Source organism: Mustelus asterias, chromosome 6 (genome assembly GCF_964213995.1).
Source record: "Mustelus asterias chromosome 6, sMusAst1.hap1.1, whole genome shotgun sequence".
NCBI lineage: Eukaryota > Metazoa > Chordata > Chondrichthyes > Carcharhiniformes > Triakidae > Mustelus > Mustelus asterias.
Genome location: NC_135806.1, coordinates 120,713,188 through 120,735,128, shown reverse-complemented (window position 1 = coordinate 120,735,128; position 21,941 = coordinate 120,713,188). Strand labels below are relative to the sequence as shown.

The following is a 21,941-nucleotide window of genomic DNA, read 5'->3' as shown; positions in this document are numbered from 1 at the left end:
ACGGTAATGTCAGCATTTGCCCATGAACCACAGAGACAGAAGTAGGTCATGGAACTCCTGGAGCCTCTTCTGTCTTTTAGTCAGTTCATGGCTAATCATGGTGGCACAGCAGTTAGCACTGCTACCTCACAGCAGTAGGGACCCGGGTTTGATTCCCGGTTTGGTTCAATGTCTGTGCGGAGTTTGCACATTCTCCTCGTGTCTATGTGGGTTTCCTCCGGGTGCTCCGGTTTCCTCCCACAGTCCGAAAGACGTGCTGGTTAGGTGCATTGGCAATGCTAAATTTTCCCTCAGTGTACCCGAATGGGCGCCAGAGTGTGGCAACTAAGGGATTTTCACGGTAACTTCATTGCAGTGTTAATGTAAGCCTACTTGTGACTAAAAATAAATAAACTTTAATCCGTATTTTAACTTCTAGTTCTGTAACCCTTTATGCACCTTACCTAACAGCACTCTTTATTAATCAGAATCTTGCTGTTTTCAATTAACCCTTTGTGGTGAACCATAGATGGTTAGCACTATGGGTACTTGTACATATGTTACTGTTGTTACTGTTGGGGTTAGGGTTGGGGTGTTCTACCTGTTGGTATTGTTCTGTGGTACACTCCGGTTGGCTCCGCCTACCTGTAGGAGTATAAAGGTCACTGCACTGCCTGGTGACCCTTTAGTCTGGGGTTGTATTGTTAAGCAGTATGCTCCATTCTTGTCACTAATAAAAGCCTTTATTTCCCGGGTACGATCCAGCCTCCCGAGTGAATTAATCGCGCATCACCCTTCGATAGCTTTCTTGAGGAAAACACTCCCAGATTCTATTACCCTTTGCATGAGTAAGTGTCTCCAATATTAACCCCTAAAAGGCATTGCTCTAATTTGATAGCTATGTCTGCCACTACCTCAATTCTTGTATCTCCATCAGAGGAAATGGTTTCTCTCTCTTGTCAACACGTCATTAGATAAACCTTTCGTCTCTGTATTCAAGAGACTACAGGGCTAATTTGTGCCACTTGTCCTCACAATTTAACCCGTTTCAAAAAACCAAAAGCAAAATGCTGTCGATGCTGGAAATCTGAAATAAAAACCGAAAACACTGGAAGTGCTCAGCTGGTCTGGCAGCATCCGTGGAGAGAGAAATAGAGTTAACGTCTCAGGTCAATGACCTTTCATCAGAACTGGGAAAAGTTAGAAATGTAATTGGTTTTAAATAGATCATATATTGGAGAAAGAACAAAGTGTTCTTGTGAGTGGAACAAAGTCTGTGATAGGCTGGATTTTACTTTTATTCATTCGTGGGACATAGGTGTTGCTAGCTGGCCAGAATTTATTGTCCATCCCTATTTGCCCGAGGACAGTTGAGAGTCAGCCACATTGCTGTGGCTCTGGAGTCACATGCAGGCCAGACCAGGTAAGGACGGCAGATTTCCTTCCCTAAAGGACATCAGTGAACCAGATGGGTTTTTCCGACAATCGACAATGGTTTCATGGTCATCAGTAGATTCTTAATTCCAGATTTTTTTGATTGTATTCGATTCACCTTAATATTTTTCCAAACCACCAATACCTCTCCCTTTCTATCTCAACATGTCCTAGAATGTCAACATCCTCCTTTCCACACTGACCATCCACCACATCCTTCTCCTTTGCGAATACTGATGGAAAGTTCTCATTAAAGACCTCACCCACCTCATCTGGCTCCACACACAAATTGCCTCCACTGTCCTTGAGTGGACCCACCCTTTCCTTAGCTACCCTCTCCCTCCATATACATGCATAAAAAGCCTTGGGATTAATCTTAATCCTGCCTGCCAAGGACATTTCATGGCCAATTTTTGCCCTCCTAAATCCCGGTTTAAGCTCTTTCCTGCTATCTTTGTATTCCTCAAGAGCCTTATCCATTTTCAATTTCCTGAAATTTATGTACAGATCCTTCTTTTTCACTAAGCTCACAATCTCTCTTGTCATCCAGGGTTCCCGAATCTTGCCATCTTTATCCTTCATTTTTACCGGGACACACTTGTCCTGAATTATCAATAACTGACTTTTAAAAGACTCCCACATATTGGATGTGGATTTACCCTCAAACAGTTGCCCCCAGTCTACATTCCCGAGCGCCTGCCTAATACCTTCGTAGTTAGCCTTCCCCCAGTTTAGCAGTTACACTCTGGGGCTACTTCTATCCTTTTCTACAAGTATCTTGAAACTTATAGAATTGTGATCGCTGCTCCCAAAATGGTCCCCCACTGAGACATCAATCACCTGTCCGGGCTCGTTTCCCTGCAAATATTTTTTCACCTCAAGAAACCAACTAATTTCCTTTTGAAAGTCATGATTGAATCTGCCTGGGGCGGCACGGTGGCACAGTGGTTAGCACTGCCTCACAGCGCCAGGGGCCCGGGTTCAATTCTGGCCTCAGGTCACTGCCTTTATGGAGTTTGCACGTTCTCCCTGTGTCTGCATGGGTTTCCTCCGGGTGCTCCTGTTTCCTCCCAAGTCCAAAGGTGTGCGGGTTAGGTTGGTTGGCCATGCTAAATTGACCCTAGTGTCAGGAGGATTAGTAGGATAAATGTGTGGGGTTATGGGAATAGGGTCTGTGTTGGATTGTGTTCAGTGCAGACTCGATGGGCCGAATGGCCTCCTTCTGCACTGTAGGGATTCTATGAAATTTAGACATCCTCAGGTAGTGCATTCCAGAGCCTAACCACTTGCTGCATGAAAAACGTTTCTGCTCATGTCACCTTTAGGTCAATCATCTCAGCCCCAAGACATCACTGCAACAATTTCTCAGGGTAGTGCCCTAGGCCCAACTACCTCCAGATGCTTCATCAATGACCTTCCTTCCATCATGAGGTCAGAAGTGGGGATGTTTGCCGATGATTGCACAACTTTCAGCACCATTCATGACTCATCAGATACTGAAGCAGTCCATGTACAGATGCAGCAAAACCTGGACAATATCCAGGCTTGAAATAATAAGTGTCAAGTAACATTCACACCATACAGGTGCCAGGGAATGACCATCTCTAACAAGACAGAATCTAACCATCTTCCTTTGACATTCAATTGCCTTACCATCATTGAATTCTCCAGTATCAACATCCTGAGGGTTGCCATTGACCAGAAACTGAACAGGACCAGCCATATAAATACTATGGTTACAACAGCAGGCCAAAGACTGGGAACTCTCCGGCGAGTGACTCACCTCCTGACTCCCCAAAGCCCATCCACTATCATCCATAATAAAGAACAAAGAACAAAGAAAATTACAGCACAGGAACAGGCCCTTCAGCCTCCAAGCCTGCACCGACCATGCTGCCCGACTGAACTAAAACCCCCTACCCTTCTGGGGACCATATCCCTCTATTCCCACCCTATTCATGTATTTGTCAAGATGCCCCTTAAAAGTCACTATCGTATCTGCTCCCACCATCTCCCCCGGCAGCAAGTTCCAGGCACCCCCCCACCGTCTATGTAAAAACCTTGCCTCGTACATCTTCTTTAAACCTTGCCCCTCGCACCTTAAACCTATGCCCACTCTTCCACCCTGGGAAAAAGCTTCTGACTATCCACTCTGTCCATGCCCCTCATAATCTTGTAGACTTCTACCAGGTCGCCCCTCAACCTCAGTCAGTCTAGTGAGAACAAACCAAGTTTCTCCAAACTCTCCTCATAGCTAATGCCCTCCATATCAGGCAACATCCTGGTAAATCCTTTCTGTACCCTCTCCAAAGCCTCCACATCCTTCTGGTAGTGTGGCGACCAGAATTGAACACTATATTCCAAGTGCGGCCTAACTAAGGTTCTATAAAGCTGCAACATGACTTGCCAATTTTTAAACTCAATACCCCAGCCGATGAAGGCAAGCATGCCATACACTTTCTTGACTACCTTCTCCACCTGCGTTGCCACTTTCAGTGACCTGTGTGCTTGTACACCCAGATCCCTTTGCCTATCAATACTCTTAAGGGTTCTGCCATTTACTGTATATTTCCTATCTGTATTAGACCTTCCAAAATGCATTACCTCACATTTATCCGGATTAAACTCCATCTGCCATCTCTTCGCCCAAGTCTTCAACTGATCTATATCCTGCTGTATCCTCTGATGGTCTTCATCGCCATCTGCAAATCCATCAACCTTTGTGTCATCCCCAAACTTACTAATCAAACAAGTTATATTTTCCTCCAAATCATTTATATATATTACAAACAGCAAAAGTCCCAGCACTGATCCCTGAGGAATGCCACTTGTCACAGTCCTCCATTCAGTAACGCACCCTTCCACTGCTACCCTCTGTCTTCTTTGATCGAGCCAGTTTTGTATCCACCTTGCCAGCTCACCTCTGATCCCATGCGACTTCACCTTCTGCACCAGTCTGTCATGAGGGACCTTGTCAAAGGCCTTATGGAAATCCATGTAGACAACATCCACTGCCCTACCCTCATCAATCACCTTCGTCACTTCCTCGAAAAACTGATCAAGTTAGTGAGACACGACCTCCCCTTCACAAAATCATGTTGCTTCTTGCTAATACGTCCATTTATTTCCAAGTAAATCCTGTCTCGAAGAATCCTCTCCAATAATTTTCCCACTGATGTAAGGCTCACTGGCCTGTAATCACCTGGATTATTCTTGCTACCCTTCGTAAACAAAGGAACAACATTGGTTATTTTTACCTGGGGAATAGATAAATGGCTGGGAAGCTAAATGATTACTTTGTGTCTGTTTCCACTGGGGAAGATACAGAAAATCTCCCAGACGTAGAGATCCAATGGACGAGGGAGAATTCAGAGTTGAAAAAAATTAGTTTAACTCAGAAGGTTGCATTGGAGAAATGAATAGGATTGGAAGTTGATTCGGGCAGCATGGTGACCCAATGATTAACACTGCTGCCTCACAGCACTAGGGACCTGGGGCCAATTCCAGCCTCGGGTGAATGTGTGGAGTTTGCCCACTCTCCCTGTGATTGCGTGGGTTTCCTCTGGGTGCTCCGGAGGAAACTCACACTCCAAAGGTGTGCGGGTTCGGTTCATTGGCCATGCTAAATTGCCCCTTAGTGTCAGAGGACTAGCAGGGTAAATGCATGAGGTTATGAGGCTAGGGCCTGGGTGGGATTGTTGTCGGTGTAGGCTCGATGGGCCAAATGGCCTCTTTCTGCACTGTAGGGATTCTGTGAAGTCCTCACGACCTGATATTGTGCATCCCAGAGTGTTGAAGAATGTTGCTATAGTGATCGTGGATGCATTGGTGATCACCTTCCAAAATTCTATTGATTGTGGGGGGGTTCCTGATGATTGGAATCACCCCAATATTTAAGAGGAGACAGACAGAAAACAAAGGGAACTGATGACCTGTTAGCCTTATTTTGGTCGTAAGGAAAATGCTAGGATCTATTATAAAGGATTTGTGATAAATGGACAACAAAATTGACAATGGTGAATTGATGGATGTAGTATCCTTGGATTCTCAGCGGGTTTTTGATAAAGTCCCCCACAGGATGTTTATTAGCAAAATAAAAGCACATGGGATAGAAGGCAATAGACTGACTTGGATTAAGGATCGGGAACAGGCAGAATACCGAGAGTAGGAATAACTGGGTCATTCTCACATTGGCAGACGGTGGTCGTGGGAATCACTGAATCACAAGAATCAGTACTTGGGCCCCAGCTGTTCAGAACATAAACAAAAATGTGAGATAATCCACTTTGGTAGAAGAAACAGATGTGCAGAGTATTTCCTAAATGGTAAGAAATTAAGAAGTGTAGACGTACAAAGGAACCTGGGTGTCCTTATCCATAAGTTACTGAAGACTAACTTGCATGTGCAGCAAGATATCAGGAAGGCTAATGGAATGTTAGCTTTTCTCTCAAGAGGATTTGAGCACAGAAGTAGTGGGGTCTTGCTTCTTGTATAGGAGGTTGGTTAGACTGCACCTAAGTGCAGTTTTGATCCCTTTACCTCAGAAAGGATATTTTTGCTATCGAGGGAGTGTAACGAAGGTTAACCAGACATATTCCGGCGATGGTGGGACTGTCTTTTGAAGAGAGATCGGGCAATCCGGGCCTGTATTCTCCAGAGTTTCGAAGAACGAGGCGGCGCGGTGGCACAGTGGTTAGCACTGCTGCCACATCATTGAAAATTCATTTCTTTATGCTTTCTTTTAGCTTCTGGATTCCACAGTTGGGAAAAACCATTCACATAGTTTCTTGGACTTGATTAGAACTTCAAATATACGGAATATCACGATTCTGTCTTTCCTTGTGTGGTGAGTAGAGATTGTATCAGCAAAGAGCTCCCAGCAAAATAATTCACATTCAAAAATGTGTCAGTTTGTATACACATCTGGAGCCATACTTGGGACAAAGCCATGTTAACGACGCTTACTGAGGAGCCATTAATGTTGCAAATTGAGATTCTTCCTGCTGTCATTAAGTTAATCCATTTTCTGCTGCAACGATTTAACTTGGCTACCCTTGCAAGTCGATGTATAAGTTGATTTGACTCATTGATCTTTTGCAGTGAAAGGCAAAATAAAGCACACACGAAAGACACAAAGGGACCACATTTCCCTGAAATTGGGTTGTTTGTATTATTTTAGGAAAGTATTGTATCCATTGAAAATGCTGTGCTTCAGGAAACAAAATGGCAGCACACGCAAAGTTTTTTGATTTGTTTTGATTTATTATTGTCACATGTATTGGGATACAGTGAAAAGTATTGTTTCTTTTGCGCTATACAGACAAAACATACTGTTCATAGAGTACTTAGGGGAGAAGGAATCATTGAATCCCTACAGTGCAGAAGGAGGCCATTCAGCCTATTGAATCTGCATCAACCACAATCCCACCCAGGCCCTATCCCTGTAACCCCACATATTTACCCTGCTAATCCCCTGACACTAGCGTCAATTTAGCGTGGCTAATCAACCTAACCCGCACATCTTTGGAGTGTGGGGGGAAACCGGAGCACCCGGAGGAAACCCACACAGAGAGAACGTGCAAACTCCACACAGACAGTGACTTGAGGCCAGAACTGAAGCCGGGTCCCTGGCGCTGTGAGGCAGCAGCGCTAACCACTGTGCCACCGTGCCCCCAAAGGAGAGGGTGCAGAATATATTGTTACAGTTACAGGTAGGGTGTAGAGAAAGATCAACTTAATATATGGTAGATCCATTCAAACGTCTGATGGCAGCAGGGAAAAAGCTGTTTTTGAGTCGGTTGGTATATACCAGAAGCAGCAGGAGTGAAAACTTACACATCGAGTGGTTAGGATTTGAAATGCACTGTCTGATACAGATTCAATTGTGGCCTTCAAAAGGGAATTGGATAAATACTTGAGGGAGAAAAAGTAATTGCAGGGAATGTGGGGAAAGAACGGATGGACAGGGCTACTTTAGTGAAGTGTTGTTACAATACTGTACTGTACTAATTTAAGATTCCAACAGAAAGTCATTAAAAGCTTGGCAGAACTGAAGCAGTATAATTTTAAAATATCAGCATGGAGTTTTGAAATGCGGAAGCTTGGCAAAACACAGTGGGCGGGATTTGGTGATGGCGGCACGGTGGCACAGTGGTCAGCATTGCTGCCTCACAGCACCAGGGACCAAGGTTCAATTCCAGGCTTGGGTCACTGTCTGTGTGGAGTGTGCACGTTCTCCCTGTGTCTGCGTGGGTTTCCTCCGGGTGCTCCGGTTTCCTCCCACAGTCCGAAGATGCGCAGTTAGGTGGATTGGCCATGCTCAATTGTCCCTTAGTGTCAGGGGGACTAGCTAGGGTAAATGCGTGGGATTATGGGGATAGGGCCTAGATGGGATTGTGGTCGGTGCAGACTCAATGGGCTGAATGACCTTCTTCTGCACTGTAGGATTCTATGATTCTATTTTACGGCTTCGCTCGACCTGAGACTGGAAAATCCCGCCCGAGGTCAACGGACCTTCCCATTGTCTGCCCCTCGCCCGCTCCGATTCTCAGCGAATAATGATTTTACAAAGAATGGCTCAATGTGTGACAGCATACAATGTAAAGAACCATCAGTGTGATAGTTCCATAATCCGTACAATAGTCTGCTGCCCCAAAAATATCTTCATTCGGTCAGGAAAATGAATGATTTCTGAGGCATTCAGCCTTTTAAACGATGAAAACGATATGTTCTGAACATTAGCCACTCTGGTAAGTGTACATTTGTTCTATTTATAAGTTTATTCTAAAGTAAAAAACAAAATTGTTGAATTTTCACTGTTTGCTAAAGTTTGCCTTGTGGTCTCGTGCCAAGTCAGCTGGTGTAAATCTTCCTTCTAGGTTCACCTCAACATTGTTCCAAGTTTCTGATAGCATTCTGAAGGGCAAGCAGAATGATGAAACTTCCAGGAGAATCAACGCACAACTCTGGAAAATGCAGGACCTCGCATCGTGTTGTCAGGAAGATTTTGAAACCTATGAAGAAACTTTCTGCAAGTGGACTTCCAAAAGTGCCAGAGAAACTGGCAAGTCCGCCAAATTAAAAACCAAACATCTGTTACGGATACATCAGCAGCTGTGCTGGCTTCGAAGCACCTCACTGACAGCAGACTGGAGTAATTAATTTTCACCAGATCTATCAGCCCCTCGAGGCAAATCATGTCCGACTAACACGATTGAATTCTTTAACAGATAGGAAAGGTTGATCAATGCAGTGCAGTGCAGTGCAGTGCTGGCCGGAATTCTCCAATGTCACATGCCCCTCCATCGCTGACAGAGAGAACAGAGAATTTGGCGCTTAGCCAAATCTCCATTCACAGCCGTGGAACTGGAGAATCCCAGCCGCGGGCAAGGTCGGAGAATTCTCATAGAATCCCTATAGTGCAGAACAAGGTCATTCAGCCCATTGAGCCGACACGGACAACAATCCCACCCAGGACCTATCCTCGCAACCCCATGTATTTACCTTGCTAATTTAATTCCCCTGACACTAAGGGGCAATTTACCATGGCCAATCAACCTAACTCGCATGTCTTTGGACTGTGGGAGGAAACCGGAGCACATTTTGCTCATTCTGCTCATTTTTTATATGAAAGTTTGGAAGACATTCATGAAAGTGCCACACGGGAGCTTTATTAATAAGATGGCAGCCCATGGAATGAAGACGAAACTTGTGATTGGATCAGTGACAGGAAACGAATGATGGTGTTGGATGGATATTTGTCAGGCTGGGAGGCTGTTTGCAGTAATGTTCCCCAAGGCTCATTTTGGGTCCATTACCCCTCACAATTTTTATAAAGAACGTGGATTTGGATTGAGGAAGCAGCATAAAAATCATAGAAATCATAGAAACCTTGCAGTACAGAAAGAGGCCATTCGGCCCATCGAGTCTGCACCGACCACAATCCCACCCAGGCCCTACCCCCATATCCCTACATATTTTACCCACTAATCCCTCTAACATGCGCATCTCAGGACACTAAGGGGCAATTTTAGCATGGCCAATCAACCTAACCCGCACATCTTTGGACTGTGGGAGGAAACCGGAGCACCCGGAGGAAACCCATGCAGACACAGGGAGAATGTGCAAACTCCACACAGACAGTGACCCAAGCCGGGAATCGAACCCAGGTCCCTGGAGCTGTGAAGCAGCAGTGCTAACCACTGTGCTACCGTGCCGCCCCATTGCTGCCCTAATGCCAAGCATTATAAAGCTTGCAGATGATTTCTTGGCAATGTTGTGTAGTGTAGTAGTTAGCACTGCTTCCTCATAGCACCAGGGACCTGGGTTCAATTCCGGCCTCGGATCACTGTCTGTGTGGAGTTTTCACGTTCTCCCTGTGTCTGCGTGGGTTTCCCCCGGGTGCTCCGGTTTCCTCCCAGTCCAAAGATGTGCGGGTTAGGTGGATTGGCCATGCTAAATTGACCCTAGCATCAGGGGGATTAGCAGGGTAAATATGTGGCGTTGCGGGGATACGGCCTGGGTGGGATTGGGGTCGGTGCAGGCTAGATGGGCCGAATGACCTCCTTCTGCACTGTAGGGGGGAAGGGCTGTTGGGGATGCAGTGCAGTTGGGTGGGTAGGGTTGTTGAGGGGTGAAAAGGGGTTGAGAGGTGGGATGTAGCCAGGTGGTATCAGGGTATAGTCAGGGGTGGGGGGGTAGTCAGAGGTTAGGTTAGCTTGGGGTGGGTTGGGTGTCGTAAGTAAAACTCCATTTTTTAATTAAATGGCACTGTGGGATATTTATAAATTTGCCTTTATGCTATGAAAACTGGGAGGAATGTTTCTATCCCGCCCACCACGGGAATCATAGTGGGCCCGATTTTACTATTTTCATTCTAAATGCTGAATCTGGGCACAATTCAGATCTGACTTGAAAATCTGCTTTCAGGCGTCCCCATACGCACTTAGCTTGAAAAAAACATTGCGGGTCTGAATCGTGTTGTGGACAGGGCTTATCGCGCCTGGAACGATTGGAGCTCCGAACTGCGCAGGCGCAGTTAGAAAAAAATTTGAAATTGCACGCCCGTGTCAGATTGCTCCCGGGCCACTGAAAGCGGAGAAAGCGGCCCGGGACCGATGGTCCCCACAGACGTCAATGTCCCTCTTATCCATCTTGCCCCCTAACCAGACCGATCGCGACCCCCTGCCCCCTTCCCCTCCACCGATTGCTTGCAGAGTGGCAACGGACCCCTCTGCCCACCCCCCGTCCCTCCAATCAGAGATCCATCTGGCCTCCCCGCCCCCCCCCCCCTCCCCGCCCCCCACCAGTGAGCGATCGGGCCTCCCCCACCCCCACCAGAAACACATCTTACCTGCCTTCCCCCCCCCCCCCCCCCCGAAACCAGAGAACAATCTGGCCTCACTACACCCCCCGCCAGAGAATGATGTAGCCTCCCTCCCCTCCTCCTCCACTCCCCAGAGGTACATCCAACCCGCCTCCTCCTCCCTCCCCACCCCCTCACCAGAGAATGATCTGGCCCACCTCCCCCCCCACCCCCACCATCCCCCCCCCCCTCCCCCTCCCCCAACCCTTCACCACTGATCAGAGTCAGAGAGCCATTGGAAGCTCTGAACTTACCTCTTCAGCAGCTGGAGCGCCTGAAACAGACTTTTATTCAGCATGTCCATTTCGGCCCGATTCCGGATTGGCAAATGCGGTGGTAAAAGGGGAAATGCTGATAAAGTTGGGCGGGCAGTCCATTAATTCAATTGAAATGCATGCAAATACATTTAAATTGTCGTTGCGCCCGTTTCAGGTGCAAATCGGATTGCGGCCATTCCCAAGCCTCGGTAAAGTGACCATCTGCGCGGACGCGGGCGTGGATCGCATTAATGGCCTCATGCCCGAAAACGGGCATGACGCAATGGTAAAATCAGGCCCAGTGTGTGGGAATGGGGGGGAGGGGGTGTGGGGGGGAAGGGTGATGGACCATCCAAAGGCCCATTGACACCGGGAGGGATTTTCCAGTTTTAGGGTGAGCGCGGCTGGAAAATCCCACCCTCCATGATTTGATTTTTTATTTGATTTATTATTGTTACATGTACTGGGAAACAGAGAAAAGTATTACTTCTTGTGCGCTGTACAGGCAAAAATATTCGATTCATTCAGTACTTAGGGGAAAAGGAAAAGGATAGGGTGCAGGATACAGTGTTGCAGCTACAGGTAGGGTGAAGAGAAAAATCAGCTTAATATATGATATGAATGTTTCTTATGCATAATGCAGTTAAATTTTAAAACTGAGGATATATAACAAAATAGCGTTGAAGAGACACGCATTGCAAGTATCTGCTTGTTGCCTTCACTGTACCCTGACCTGTACCCACGTTCTGGGGTCACCTAACTAAACAGGAGCAGGCACGCTAACCTTGTGCTGTTATGGTTCAGGTCACAAACTCCAGTATTTTATGAAGCCCGTCTGAATCATAAGTTTTGCATCTTGAATTTGGCTAGGATAAGCATGATAGGTTCCACTTCGAGAATGAGTTAAGTAACCCACTAGGGAGCTTTTATCAAGCAAACTTTATTTAAGGATATAGTTAACATGTATAGTAAGAAAATTAGTAAGAATTTTTGTCAATTACAAAAAAGAAACAAACAATCATGGATAATGTATAACCTTTAACAAAGATATCTACAATGTTCCAATCAAACCAATCTCATTGACAAAAGACCCTTTTCATGGGTTTAACGCGGCACAGACTAATACTCACGTGATACTGGAAATTGAGTCCTTTGGTTGGAGAATTGAAAATTCTCACTCAGGACAATTTGAAGATAAGACAGCTTCCCAAATCCCCATGGAGACTCTGGTCCAGCCCCCAACAACAGCAGATTTTCACCCTTCAGAGAAGCAACAGAATTTCCAAAAAACAGGGAGGGAGAGACTTCTCTTTCTTGATGTTTCCAACCTCCAACTCCCAAAACTGAAACTGAAAATGAACTCCTGTCACCTAACCTGCCTATGGTAGTCATGATGTGGAGATGCCGGCGTTGGACTGGGGTAAACACAGTCAGAAGTTTAACAACACCAGGTTAAAGTCCAACAGGTTTATTTGGTAGCAAAAGCCACACAAGCTTTTGGAGCTCCAAGCTCCTTCTTCAGGTGAGTGGGAATTCTGTTCACAAACAGAGCATATAAAAACACAACCTCAATTTACATGAATAATGGTTGGAATGCGAATACTTACAACTAATCAAGTCTTTAAGAAACAAAACAATGTGAGTGGAGAGAGCATCAAGACAGGCTAAAAAGATGCGTATTGTCTCCAGACAAGACAGCCAGTGAAACTCTGTGGGGGTTACAAATAGTGTGCCATGAACCCAATATCCCGGTTGAGGCCGTCCTCGTGTGTGCGGAACTTGGCTATCAGTTTCTGCTCAGTGACTCTGCGCCGTCGTGTGTCGCGAAGGCCGCCTTGGAGAACACTTACCCGAATATCAGAGGCCGAATGTCACGGGCCGGTCACGGGCATTCGGCCTCTGATATTCGGGTAAGCGTTCTCCAAGGCGGCCTTCGCGACACACGACGGCGCAGAGGCCCATCCAAAGACAGATGGCGAAGGGCACTACTCAAAGACAGCCGCACTCATCACACGAGCTGAGTGTTTCTTTATTTGGTTAAATTTATTTATAATGGCAAGTATAACTGAACAACTTCTGGCTCCAAACTCAATCACAAACACAGCAAGGGCATTGTCTGAACCATCGTGCAATGGACCACAAAGATTCGTTTCTCACAAACAGTTAGGAATCAGTGAATAACTGATTCAGTCTTGGAGCGGCACAGTGACACAGTGGTTAGCACTGCTGCCTCACAGCGCCACGAACTCAGGTTCAATTCCGGACTCAGGTGACTTTCTGTGTGGAGTCTGCACATTCTACCTGTGCTGCGTGGGTTTCCTCCCACAGTCCAAAGATGTGCGGGTTAGGTTGATTGGCCTTGCTAAATTGCCCCTTAGTGTCCCAAGATGTGTAGGTTAGCAGAGTAAATACACGGGATTACGGGAATAGGACCTGGATGGGTTGTTGTCGGTGCAGGCTTGATGGGCCAAATAGCCTTCTTCTGCACTGTAGTAATTCTATGATTCTATATCTGTTATGAATTCTGACACAGCTGAGTTCCTCAGGTACTGGACTTCACTTAACTTACTGACGATTTGTTACTTCGGATTTATCCAAGGTACACCACATCAAAAGGCTGCACTTTCTCCCACAGCTCTGAACTTCTTTGCCAACAGCTCCTTCCAGTCTCTTCAGAGGACATCTCCCACCATCTCCCAGTCTGTAGTATGCAAGCTGTATTGGGAAAGTTTTCCAGTACACCACTTTCTCCAATAGGCAACTGGAGATGTCTTGGAAATTTGCAGCAGTGAAGGTGCAATTTGTTGTTAAAAGAAAGGGCGGCATGGACAAGTTGGGCCGAAGGGCCTGTTTCCATGCTGTAAACCTCTATGACTCTACGGTGCTAGTAACTGCCCGCGTGTTTCCACTGGGAGCTCCAGAAGACCAGCCAGCAGCGTTTGGAGAAAATTAGGAGCTGCCACATGGTTAATGCCCACCTAGCCTCCAATCAAAGAAAAAGGACCAGGCAAGTTTGTGAACGTTACCCAGGCATGGAGATTTATCCGACAAGTCTCAAACATGGCCGTACCCACAATATTCAAACTTCCCGCCATCGTGACAGGATGGCTGTTGATGTGCATAAGTCTGGACAAGTCTGGAACCTCCCTACAGTTTGTCCCACAGGCAGACTCCCACATTCTTTTGCCGTATAGAGGAACCTGATTACAAAGAGGCACAGCATATATTTTTTCTGTTGACAATAAAGTCTTTTATTGTTAAAGCTGCATTGAGTTACCCTCCATCTATTATCTGAGGGAGAATTTAGCATGGCCAATGCACCTAACCGATGCACCTATCATTTTGACATATTGCGAACTTTAGTGGCAAGAAAATTGCGCGTGGTGAAAATCCAGCTGTCAATTCGCTATGAGCCAGTTCTGTTACCCATGACAACATTTACTTGTCTTTTGCATGATTCCCGAGCTTTGTCATTCCAATGAAATAAAATTCAGGAGAGACGTATAATGTCTCTTCCCTGCTATTCTGATCCATCCTATTAATCAAGTCTATGGGCGGGATTTTCCAGCCGCGTCGCCTCGAGGCCGGAAATTCCTGCTCAAGGTCAGCGGACCTTTGCATGGTCCGCTGAATTTTCTGTCCCACCCACTACAATTCCCGTGGCAGGTGGGACGGGAAAATTCTGCCCTATGTTATACCCATTGTGTCCTCCTCTACCAACCATGGCAAAGCTTTCAGCCAGCGTGCATTTTCAGATTCTCCCTTTGCCTCCCCATCTTCTTACTTCTGCACCCAACTTGCAAAATCGTTTGAAAATTAGCTTCTTTGATTCTATATTTGGTCAGACCTCCTGCCAGTCCTGCTGAAGTGTCTAATCCTCTTTGCGGTGAAGTACTGTGATGCTTTTCCATAAACATAAAAGATATCACATAGGTGTGAGCGGTGACCTGAATACCATTAGCCTGCTGACCGCATCTAAACAACATTTTACACAAGGTTTGGAAAATCTGTCCTTTATTCTCTGTTTCATTTCAGGATGACTACCTCCATTGGGTATTTCGTTTTAACCTTGGGCACTCCCAACATGCATGGCGACCCTTACCTCAACTGCTTCATTTCTGCGATCAGTGAAATAGTGGCATATACGATGGCATGGTGGATGGTGAATCACGCCCCTCGACGACTTGCAACAGCTTCCATGTTGATTCTTGGTGGTGTTATTCTGCTCTTGATTCAATTTATTCCTTCATGTAAGAGCTTTTGAAAACTCTCCCACTTCATATTTTTGAAATACCGATGGTCATGGGCTTCAGGTTTACCGAGTGACGTTTTTATTCACTTTTTAAGCAATGTTGTTTCAAGTGAAGAATAAGATTCCCATTGCAATAGGAGCTCTCTGAATGGCATGATGGTAACTGCACCAGTCCAGAAAAATCCCAGGTTCCGTCCCCAGTCTGTGCTGATCTTGTTCCTGAGCATCACAAGGAATAGTTACCCATTGAGCACTCGGGTAGTGCACTAGAAAGCTTTAGATTGGCTAAGAGGGAGTTGAAGAGCGAGCTTAGAAGGGCTAAAAGGGGACATGAGAAGACTTTGGCGGATAGGGTTAAAGTGAATCCTAAGGCGTTCTATAGGTATGTCAAGAACAGAAGGTTGGTTAGGGCAAGTTTAGGGCCAGTTATAGATGGCAGAGGGAAGTTATGTGTGGAACCGGAGGAGATTGGTGAAGCATTGAACCAATATTTCTCTTCGGTGTTCACGCAAGGGGACATGAATATAGCTGAGGAGGACACTGGGTTGCAAGGGAGTAGAATAGACAGTATTACAGTTGATAAGGAGGATGTGCAGGATATTCTGGAGGGTCTGAAAATAGATAAATCCCCTGGTCCGGATGGGATTTATCCAAGGATTCTCTGGGAGGCAAGAGAAGTGATTGCAGAGCCTCTGGCTCTGATCTTCAGGTCGTCGTTGGCCTCTGGTATAGTACCAGAAGATTGGAGGTTAGCGAATGTTGTCCCATTGTTTAAGAAGGGGAACAGAGACTTCCCCGGGAATTATAGACCGGTGAGTCTCACTTCTGTTGTCGGCAAGATGTTGGAAAAAATTATAAGGGATAGGATTTATAGTTATTTGGAGAGTAATGAATTGATAGGTGATAGTCAGCATGGTTTTGTGGCAGGTAGGTCGTGCCTTACTAACCTTATTGAGTTTTTTGAGAAAGTGACCAAGGAGGTGGATGGGGGCAAGGCAGTGGACGTGGTATATATGGATTTTAGTAAGGCGTTTGATAAGGTTCACCATGGTAGGCTTCTGCAGAAAATGCAGATGTATGGGATTGGGGGTGATCTAGGAAATTGGATCAGGAATTGGCTAGCGGATAGGAAACAGAGGGTGGTGGTTGATAGTAAATATTCATCATGGAGTGCGGTTACAAGTGGTGTACCTCAGGGATCTGTTTTGGGGCCACTGCTGTTTGTAATATTTATTAATGATCTGGATGAGGGTATAGTTGGGTGGATTAGCAAATTTGCTGATGACACCAAAGTCGGTGGTGTGGTAGACAGTGAGGAAGGGTGTCGTAGTTTGCAGGAAGACTTAGACAGGTTGCAAAGTTGGGCCGAGAGGTGGCGGATGGAGTTTAATGCGGAGAAGTGTGAGGTAATTCACTTTGGTAGGAATAACAGATGTGTTGAGTATAGGGCTAACGGGAGGACTTTGAATAGTGTGGAGGAGCAGAGGGATCTAGGTGTATGTGTGCATAGATCCCTGAAAGTTGGGAATCAAGTAGATAAGGTTGTTAAGAAGGCATATGGTGTCTTGGCGTTTATTGGTAGGGGGATTGAATTTAGGAGTCGTAGCGTTATGTTGCAACTGTACACAACTCTGGTGCGGCCGCACTTGGAGTACTGTGTGCAGTTCTGGTCCCCACATTACAGGAAGGATGTGGAGGCTTTGGAGAGGGTGCAGAGGAGGTTTACCAGGATGTTGCCTGGTATGGAGGGGAGATCCTATGAGGAGAGGCTGAGGGATTTGGGATTGTTTTCGCTGGAAAGGCGGCGGCTAAGAGGGGATCTTATTGAAACATATAAGATGATTAGAGGTTTAGATAGGGTGGATAGTGATAGCCTTTTTCCTCTGATGGAGAAATCCAGCACGAGGGGGCATGGCTTTAAATTGAGGGGGGGTAGTTATAGAACCGATGTCAGGGGTAGGTTCTTTACCCAGAGGGTGGTGAGGGATTGGAATGCCCTGCCAGCATCAGTAGTAAATGCGCCTAGTTTGGGGGCGTTTAAGAGATCCGTAGATAGGTTCATGGACGAAAAGAAATTGGTTTAGGTTGGAGGGTCACAGTTTTTTTTTTTAACTGGTCGGTGCAACATCGTGGGCCGAAGGGCCTGTTCTGCGCTGTAATGTTCTATGTTCTATGTTCTATGTTCTATTGCAGCATTCACTTGTCTTTTGCATATTTCCAGAGCTTATTGATCTATCTAAGAAAACGTCCAAGATATTGGATATTTCGTGCTAGACGTTGCCTTTTATTCACTTTATGCCCATGCTCCCCATAGAATCATAGCTAACTAATAAAGATCATGCTCAGGATTTAGTTTCTTTCTATTGGTAGCTTACCATGAGAAGGATTCTTTATCACTTTAATGGCTCAAGATAGCAGAGAATTTCATTCTCATTGTGCCTGGGGACACTCAGTTCCCTGGCACAGCAACATGAAACAAAATGCTTGGTGAAGGACCAGGTCTCTATCCTCACAATGCTGACCTGTGTTCGCTGCTCTGCTAAAGCTGGGTCTGTGTCCGGAGTAGGTGCAGCCCCAGGTTAAGTAGAGGTGGGCAGTATAGGGAATCCTGACCTCCCACTTCAGTTCTGTCTATGTTGGTGCTCTGGGTACTCAGTCAGAGGTACATCTGAAAGAAACAGACATTGGGTTTATGCTGGGATTATTTATGGATTCTTAAGGGCCTGAAGTATCCTGGGGATGCCTGGAGAATGATGCACCCTCCTTGAATGCGGCAGGAATTGCTACCACATCACTTACAATGACCATACCTTTATTTTGTTACATTATATGGGATTTTTTAAAAATTCATTTGTGGGACATCTGTGTCACTGGCTGGCCAGAATTTATTGCCCGTCCCTAGTTGCCCTTAGAGAGCAGTTGGGAGTCAACCTCATTGCTGTGGCTCTGGAGTCACATGTAGGCCAGACCAGGTAAGGATGGCAGATTTCCTTCCCTAAAGGGCATTAGTGAACCAGATGGGATTTTCTGACAATCGACAATGGTTTCATGGTCATCAGTAGATTCTTAATTCCAGATATATTTTTTGAATTCAGATTCCACCATCTGCTGTGGCGGGATTCAAAACTGGGTCCCCAGAGCATTAGCTGAGTTTCTGGATAAATAGTCTTGCGATAATACCACTAGGCCATCGCCTCCTCCAACTATGAGAGACAAATTTGAACCCAACTGCCTAGCGGAAATTAGGTCAATGTGAGATTAAAATTGGCAGGAGGATTTACCTGCTGATCTACCTTTCGTAGAATCATAGAATCCCTACAGTGTAGAAGCAGGCCATTCGGCCCATCGAGTCTGTACCAACTTTCCAACAGAGCACCTTACCCAGGCCCCATCCTCGTTACCCTACATATTTATCCCACGAATCCACCTAGCCTACATATCGTAGGACACCAAGGAACAATTTAGCTTGGCCAATCCTGACAGTGTTTGATTTTAGCACACAATTCTGAGTTAGTAGGAGGAACTCTTGCTGGAAGCCTGCAGGATCCTCTATAAATATGCAGCTCAGGCTGTCGGGCCTGCTGCTATTTTATCTGTAGCCTAAGTAGAGGAGTTTTGTGATTATCCTCCCAGATACATCTATCAGGTAGAAGAGAATGGCAAAAGGTACTCAGAGAGTCCTTTTAAATTTTATTCTCCTTTACTTTCTTTGAGGGAGCAGGAGGAGCAGGAATACACCTCCAGACCACACGATTAGCAATGTTTAGACTTCCCCTTGGCCTCAGCTCCATCCTAAAGTGATCATGAGACCCTCCTGAAACCCCTGGAACCCCATGGTTCCCTGGAACTGTGAGACAGCAGCACTACTGACTGGGTAAAGGAGGAAGGGATATCATTTTTGCTCCTCAGTGTAAATGTAGCCATGATGTGGAGATGCCGGCGTTGGACTGGGGTGGTCTCAGTAAGAAGTCTCACAACATCAGGTTAAAGTCCAACAGGCTTATTTGGAATTACGAGCTTTTGGAGCACTGCCCCTCCACTCACCTGGTGAAGGAGCAGCGCTCTGAAAGCTCGTGATTCCAAATAAACCTGTTGGACTTTAACCTGTGTTGTGAGACTTCTTAATGTAAAGCCGGAATTCTCCCATCCCACCGCCACTGGAATTTTAGCGGGCGGGTTGCAGAGAATGTGAAATGCCATTGACGGTGGGGCAGGAATTTCCGGCTTTTAGACCAGCGCAGCCGAAAAATTCTGCCCTAAATGTGACGGTACAAAAACAGAAAATGCTGGAAAGTCTCAGCAGATCTGACAGCACCTGTGGAGAGAGAATAGAGCCAATGTTTCGAGTCTGGATGAATGACTCTTTTATATAAATGTAGTGGTGGCAGTCACACAAATTGACGTCTTATTTCAAGAAAAAAGACACTGTGGGATTGGGGAATTATGCAATAAGTAAATATTCTGCTTGGAAATGATAAAGGGAAATGTGGAGACGTACTTGCAACATTCTGAAAAACCTTCCTGCATGTACTAAATGCTACCTTATTTGCTTTCCGCAGCTCTTCATATTCTAACAACAGTGTTGATGATGGTCGGAAAAGCAGGGATTACAATATCCTTCGCCATAGTCTACGTTTTCTCAGCTGAGCTCTATCCGACTGTGGTGAGGAACATGGGGATCGGAATTTGTTCCATGGCATCCAGAATTGGCAGCATCATCTCCCCGTATTTTGTTTATCTTGGTAAGTGAGGAGTTGAAAGATTATCTGCTGTGTTTTTTTCTCTTAAGATAAATCTTTCCCTGAGTTTCAAGGTGTGGTAGCTCAACAGGAAGACACTGATAATAGGATTTGAATTATTTAACTGGGAATTCCCCATGGAACTGCTCCTGCTCCATCGCTTTGATCATTTTTACCAGCGGTGTGGCTGAGTGGCTGCAGCTCTGAGGAAATTCTCAGCTTTTGGTTCACTTTGATCAGATGGGGGTGCTCAGGCCCCACCATCCATGTAGTCAGCAGGGAATACATTCCGGCTAACTCCAACTGCCCCACAGCCAATTTACGCTCAAATGACCGACTTGGAAGAAAATGTAGTTGGTCTGATTAGCAAGTTTGCAAATGATACTAAGATTGGCGGAGTTGTGGATAGTGATGAAGATTGTCAGAGAATACAGCAGGATATAGATAGGCTGGAAAATTGGGCAGAGAAATGGCAGATGGAATTTAATCCGGACAAATGTGAGGTGATGCATTTTGGTAGATCCAATTCAAGTGGGAGCTATAAAATAAATGGCAGAACCATCAGGAGCATAGATAGACAGTGAGGCCTGGGAGTACTGGTCCACAGATCCTTAGAAGTGGCACCACAGGTGAAAAAGGTGGTGAAGAAAGCATATGGCTTGCTTGCCTTCATCAGATGGGGCATTGAGTACAAAGGTTGTCAAATTATGTTACAGTTGTATAAAACATTGGTTAGGCCACATTTGGAATATTGTGTCCAATTCTGGTCACCACACTATCAGAAGGACGTGGAGGCTTTGGAGGGAGTACAGAAGAGGTTTACCAGGATGTTGCCTGGAATGGAGGGTATTAGCTATGAGGAGAGATTGAATAAACTGGGATTGTTCTCCCTGGAAAGGCGGAGGCTGAGGGGCGACCTGACAGAAGTTTATAAAATTCAACGTGGGCAAGTGCGAGGTCTTGCACTTTGGAAAAAAGAATAGAGGCATGGACTATTTTCTAAACGGTGACAGAATTCATAATGCTAAAGTGCAAAGGGACTTGGGAGTCCTAGTCCAGGATTCTCTAAAGGTAAACTTGCAGGTTGAGTCCGTAATTAAGAAAGCAAATGTAATGTCATTTATCTCAAGAGGCTTGGAATACAAAAGCAGGGATGTACTTCTGAGGCTTTATAAAGCACTGGTTAGGCCCCATTTGGAGTACTGTGAGCAATTTTGGGCCCCACATTTCAGGAAGGACATACTGGCACTGGAGCGAGTCCAGCGGAGATTCACACGGATGATCCCGGGAATGGTAGGCCTGACATACGATGAACGTCTGAGGATCGTGGGATTGTATTCATTGGAGTTTAGGAGGTTGAGGGGAGATCTAATAGAAACTTACAAGATAATGAACGGCTTAGATAGGATGGACGTAGGGAAGTTGTTTCCATTAGCAGGGGAGACTAGGACGCGGGGGCACAGCCTTAGAATAAAAGGGAGTCACTTTAGAACAGAGATGAGGAGAAATTTCTTCAGCCAGAGAGTGGTAGGTCTGTGGAACTCATTGCCACAGAGGGCTGTGGAGGCCGAGACGTTGAGCGTCTTCAAGACAGAAATTGATAAATTCTTGATTTCTTGAGGAATTAAGGGCTATGAGGAGAGAGCGGGTAAATGGAGTTGAAATCAACCATGATTGAATGGTGGAGTGGACTCGATGGGCCGAATGGCCTTACTTCCGCTCCTATGTCTTATGGTCTTATAATATTATGAGAGGTATGGATAGGGTGAATGTTTGGAAGCCTTTTTCCCAGGGCAGAAATTACAATTACAAGGGGGTACAAGTTCAAGGTAAGGGAGGGAAAGGTTCAGTGGAGATGTGCGGGGAAGTTTTTAACACAGAGGGTGGTGGGGGCCTGGAATGCACTGCCAAGTGAG

The 21,941-nt window shown here is 45.8% G+C and overlaps 1 protein-coding gene across 3 annotated transcripts in view; it reads left to right on the top strand.

Annotated features, from left to right (window-relative positions):
- LOC144495139 (organic cation/carnitine transporter 2-like) overlaps positions 1-21,941 on the top strand; it is a 152,278-nt gene that overhangs the window by 90,932 nt on the left and 39,405 nt on the right. For all 3 annotated transcript variants that reach the window (XM_078215095.1, XM_078215097.1, XM_078215096.1), the window contains 3 exons: positions 6,159-6,259; positions 15,070-15,284; positions 19,846-20,028. In XM_078215095.1, the coding sequence (XP_078071221.1) occupies positions 6,159-6,259; positions 15,070-15,284; positions 19,846-20,028 (499 nt within the window). The remainder of the gene's footprint in view (positions 1-6,158; positions 6,260-15,069; positions 15,285-19,845; positions 20,029-21,941) is intronic.